Below are 6000 nucleotides of genomic sequence, written 5' to 3' on the forward strand. Positions count from 1 at the left end.
AGTTTAATGAGAGAGAAGAACAATGTAAAAGAGAACTTAAAGAGAAAGAAGAACTGATGAAGAAACATGAAGAAGAGAAAGAGAGGAATGATGAAGAGAGAAAGAGAAGAGAAGAAGAATTCAGAGAGATGGAAGAAAGATATAAAACACTAATGAAAGAAAAGGAAGAAAGTGAGGAAAAGATCCATGAGGAGATGAAGAGAGAAAGAGAGGAATGGGAGAAACATGAACTAGAGGAAAAAACAAGAAAAGAAGAAGAGGATGAGAAAAGAAGAGAGAAAGAACAGAGAGATTTTGATGAATTTAATCAGAGACTGGAACAAGAGAGAGAGAGAATGAAAAGAGAGAAAGAAGATCTTCAATCTAAACATGAAGAAGAAGAAGAAAAGATGAAGATCCTGATGGAGAAACTGAACAGAGAAAGAGAAGAACTGATGAAGAAACATGAAGAAGAGAAAGAGAGAATGAAGATGATGATGGAGGAAGAACGACAGAATCATGATGAAGAGAGAAAGAGAAGAGAAGAAGAATTCAGAGAGAGAGAAGAACAATATAAGAGAATAATTAAAGACAGAGAGGAAAGAGAGAATGAAATGATTGAACAGATGAAACTGGAACGAATGCAGTGGGAGAAACAGAAACAAGAGGAAAGACAGAAAAGAGTTAGTGATCAGAGGAAGAGTAAGTTGAACTTTAAATTCTGTGAAACATAAATCACATTCACATTTACTTCAGCTGTTTTCAGTTTTTCAGTGTTTCAATAATTCTGCTCTGATTCTGATTTACACTCATCTACTGATTCATATATTACTCTATTTTTCATGAAAATCCATTAAAAAGAACTTACTGACAGTTAATATATAAAAACCCACTAAAATGTTATGTAAAGCGTTCACAGCACATTATTAAGAACTGCACTTATAAAACACTTCTGTATATTTAATTTAATTTACTTTATTTCAGTACACTTAAAATCAATTGAAGTGTTAGTGCTAATTAGTGCATTTATATTAAATGTAATTAAGCACCACATTTGGAAAAATGTAGTTATAACTAGTACATATAATAATATAACATATAATATATTTTTAATCCATTTCATTTACATTTATGATTACTATGTAAAAGTCTATTAATATTGAACTAATTTTTAAAGCATTTAAAGCACACTTTCAATAATACACTAATAAAACTCTGTATATTTAGTGGTAGTATACTTTATTTCAGTGCACTAAAATCAATAAGTATTATAGTATACTTTTTCAAGTGCAGTGAAGTACTACTGAAGTAGAAATACACTTTTACTTAGTGTATTTATAGTGTATAACTTTCACACTTTTAATATAGAATGAACTACAAATGTACTTGGTTGTATTTAATTATTTTTAGTGCATTCAAGTACACTATTGTGAGGACGCTGAGGCGGCGTTAGAATCCATGTGCAGTGTTTTATTGCAATCCACAGCAAACAAAGCCGAATCGACAGGCAGAGACATAAACGTGAGGCAGGCAGAGGTTCAAACACAGTAAGGCAGTCCAATCCAAACAACAAAACAGAAGGGCAATCCAAAAGGCAGAAACAGGTCAAACAGGCAATGGTCGTAACAGAATGGCAAACAATCAATGAAAGAAGCGCTCTGTAAGGCAGGTAAACTGTCAATACTTCGCAGTGAAGTGATGGCCTAGCCATGCTTAAATGTCTGACAAACAGGATGTGAACAGTGAAGCAGAGGGAGCGGCACACAGTCAGTACTCGGGAGAGGGCTCCCTCTGCTGGCGTGGCGTTACAACTATTGTACCTGGATGTATTATTTTTTTTTAGTCTTATTCCATGTTGATGTTATTTCTTCACAGGCTGTGGAATAAAAATGGAGGAGAAAAATGTGATACCAAATCCTTGTTTAAATTTGGTCTTGCTGGGAAGAACAGGCGTTGGGAAAAGTGCATCAGGAAACACAATCCTGGGAAGAGAAGCTTTCATATCAAAGAAAGGCATCAAAGTAGTCACACAAGATGTTGCTGTTCAGTCTAGTTCTGTCTGTGGGTTTCCACTCACTGTTTGTGACACACCAGGATTTTATGGTTTAAACAGTAAGGAAGAGCTTAGGAAATATAAGGAAGTTCTTCAGAGATGTGAATCAAGTCTCTGTGTGTTTCTGCTGGTCATCAAAGTTGACAGATTCACTGAAGAAGAGAGAGAAACTGTGGAGAAGATTGAGGAGCTGCTGGGAGAAAAACGTTTGGAGAAAACCTGGATTCTTTTCACCAGAGGAGACGAACTGGAGGAAGAAAACATGACAATAATTGAGTTCATCGATGACAATGAACCACTGAAGAAACTCGTTCAGAAATATGATCAGAGATACCATGTGTTCAACAACAAGAAGAGAGGACAGAGTGACCAAGTGAGACTACTGATATCTAAAGTTTTACAGAGGAATTCAGAGAATCGTAAGTCTAAGAATCTCTTTAGATTTGTAGAAAATGTTCACATAAGCCAAAAAGGAATTAGGCTTCTTACTATGAGAATATGAAATATTTGATTCATTCTTTCCACATTAACAGTAAAAGATAGCTTTCAAAACAAACAAAACATTGATATTAATAAAAATGAAACTTAAAACATGTAAATTTGTACTGCTTTATCACTGGTTTAGCAGTGATACTGTCTGATTCATCCGGATTCTGAATCAGTATTTACTGTATGTTACTGTAACTATTTTATTGGTGCAGTAAAGTACATGTTATAGTAAAATAAGTGACTGTGATCTGTTTTCTTTGTTATACAGTGCCAAAAATACAAAGAATCCCCATCAACATCCAGGATATTCCTGCTGTCAGTCTCTCATCCAGACGGATTGTTCTTCTGGGTAAAACTGGAGTTGGGAAGAGTGCATCTGGAAACACAATCCTGGGACAAAAAAAGTTTGAATCTTCAATGAGTCCGTTTTTAGTAACCCGTGAATGTTCAGAAGCTCACGTCACTGTTTCAGGCAGATCTGTGTCTGTAGTTGATACTCCTGGATTACTTGACACAAAGATGAAACATGAAGAGTTAGTGAGAGAGATAGCCAGAAGTGTTTATTTATCCAGTCCTGGACCTCACGCTTTTCTCATTGTGTTTCCTGTGAATAACAGATTCACTGAACATGAGCAGCAGATCACAGAACAGATTAAAACACTGTTTGGTCAGGAGGTGTTAAAATACTCCATCATTCTCTTCACTCATGGAGATCTGCTAGAAGGAGAGTCTGTAGAGAAACTCATTAAGGAGAACAGTAGATTAAGAGATCTAGTTGAGCAGTGTGGAGGCAGATATCACATCTTCAACAATAAAGATCAGAATAACAGAGAGCAGGTGAATGATCTACTGCAGAAGATTGACACAATGATAGAGCAGAATGGAGGAGGACACTTCAGTAATGAGATCTATGAAGAGGCTCACAGATTCAGACGAGAGGAAGAAAAGAGGAGGCAGAGAGAGGAAGAGATGAAACGGAGAGAGGAAAGAGAGATGAGACAGAGAGAGGAAGAGGAAGAGGAAAGGAAACAACATCAGAAACAAAGTCAGGAATGTGTCTGTAGTTGATACTCCTGGATTATTTGACACACAGATGAAACCTGAATCTGATGAGTTCATTGTAGTTCAATCCTGGACCGCACACTTTTCTCATTGTTCTCAGAGTAGATGTCAGATTCACTGAACAAGAACAGCAGATTCTTCAGAAGATGTTGATGATGTTCAGATGATGTTTGGTGAAGAAGTGTTAAATACTCCATCATTCAGCTGGAAGAAAACATTATAAAGGCACACTTTAAAGCTAACTCTGCATTAAGACACCTACTGTAGTTGATCTGTGTGGAGGCAGATATCACGTCTTCAACAACAGAGATCATAACTAGATATCTCAAGTAAATTTGATTAGTATGTGAAATCCAGTCCCTAAATCAGTAAAATATTCTGCTGCTGAGATATAGCTTGTTTACTGTTGCTAGGGGGCTATAAATGGTTGCTAGGATTGTTACCATAGTTATACTTAATCACTGGATTTACCCTATTCAGTAAAACACTGTCATACACCAGAACAGCTGGAAATGAACATTTGAACACACAGCTGATACAGCACGAGTACATTGGACCAGAAGTAGAATATTAAATATCAATGTAGATGATGTTCATTTTAAACTGTGATTTTGACATTTGTTGCATAAAGTGGGTTGTTTAATCGCAATTCAGTGTCAGTTATATCAAAATACAACTATTGTTTATTTTATTGTCATTTTTAATTCTTACATGTTGCTCTAAGCAGTGGAAATGACTAATTGCAGATTCACTAGGAGACTTTCAATGATCATTCAGACGTGTTTAAATATAAAACTAATATTATAACATGAGACATATTTCACGTTTCATCCAAACAATGTTTTCTTGAATATCAAGACAGCCACATAAAAACTTCATTTTGTCCAGTTCTGTCACTGCTCTTTCATAAGCGCCATCTGCTGTCAGAGAGTGAATCTGCATTTCCATTCTGTCCACTTGTGTTTTTCTCCAGATCAGTGTGAAATCTGACCCATATTTTTATGCAGCATTCCTGCAGTGTTGTTAATGTTGACCAGTGAATCGAAAAGAAGCTAATGTGCATTCAAAAAATATAATTAATTAGGATAATAAGGTATTCACAATATATACAGACTCATGCCTTTTCTTGAACGATTGTTAAAAGCTGAAATGTGATGTTCATCATTTTATAAACAAGACTTCCTTTGATTCTTCTGTCCTCATTTTCTTCTCTCGTATCCTAAGGGGGTGAAGTTAGGAAGCAAATTTTCACAGATGGGTTATTCCTGCGATTCTGTAATATTTCAACTTACATTTTTAACTACATATGATTCACAAGTTCACATATCCATATAATTAAATAGTGTAAAGTTATGTTTATATGGCGTGCTGTCCGGGGAGAGGGTTCTGTGCTCTGAATTTTGGCCCGAACCCAGAGTACTCCCCCCGGATGTGGTAATAATAGCTAGAACTAGAAGTGAGGAGATGGGGTGGTTGAGGGATGCTGATAAACTATCAATGAACAGAGGTGAGTCTGCAGTATATATACCTCTTGTTGTTGGTTGATTAACTGAAAGCTTTCCACTTGTGCTAATTAGGTTAATTATCTGCACCTGCTCCTCCCAAACTTTGTTAATAAAACATCATTTAATTTTCTAAATCTCATTAAGCACATATCAAACCTCCAGCAAATCATATTTTTCCACCTCAGGCATAGACCTTTTATTCTCAACCCCTTAAATGGAATTGGTTTAAAAAGGATTTTACACAAAACCTGCTACCTACTGTTCATGTGTTCCTCAAAACAATTTAATTCATTTAATTTGCCCAAAATAATAGGTTAATAAGTTGTTAACTTGAGAATGGTGTAATGGGGTTGAAGACTGTAACAGGTTTGCCTTCAATCTTATATTGTACCCTTCTTTCTAAGTCAAAAGTTTGCTTTGGGAAACACACCCCTGCATTCAAAACGGGCGGTGCATTTCAAAACGGGGTATATAGATCTCTGAATGGTCCTTCAGAGTGAAAACAATCATGACCGCCATATTGAAGGGTCATTCTAAACCAAAGTGCTCAAAACTGGCCACTTCAAAGGGCCCTTCAGAATGAAGGATTTCGAAGGGTACAACTGATGGACACTTCAGGCCCCCATGATCCTTGGCACAGGGAAGTTGTTTGATGTCACAGAATGGGTACAGGAGGCTCGGAGTTCAATTTTACCTAGAAATGTATAACGCTATTTATCTGTACTATTTATACGAGTTAAATTTGGTACATTATTATGGTCAAAATACTTCAACAAAAATACTTTACAGCTCCCTTTATCAGTCCATTCAAATGTTTCAAATTCATAGACACAATATACATTATATTTAGAGTAAAAGAGTGGAAGTAGCTTATAATGTTACCACAGTAAATGAATGTGTATTAATACAAAG

At 35.9% G+C, this 6000-nt stretch overlaps 1 protein-coding gene across 1 annotated transcript; it reads left to right on the forward strand.

Annotated features, from left to right (window-relative positions):
- Positions 1-464: 464 nt before the first annotated feature.
- Positions 465-4755, forward strand: LOC125253047 (GTPase IMAP family member 8-like). The gene is made up of 3 exons (XM_048166792.1): positions 465-681; positions 1855-2451; positions 2790-4755. Exons 1-3 carry the CDS (start codon positions 465-467, stop codon positions 3587-3589), a joined length of 1614 nt encoding a protein of 537 aa, XP_048022749.1. The 3' UTR covers positions 3590-4755.
- The last annotated feature ends 1245 nt before the right edge of the window (positions 4756-6000 follow it).

This window comes from Megalobrama amblycephala, linkage group LG2, assembly GCF_018812025.1.
Source record: "Megalobrama amblycephala isolate DHTTF-2021 linkage group LG2, ASM1881202v1, whole genome shotgun sequence".
NCBI lineage: Eukaryota > Metazoa > Chordata > Actinopteri > Cypriniformes > Xenocyprididae > Megalobrama > Megalobrama amblycephala.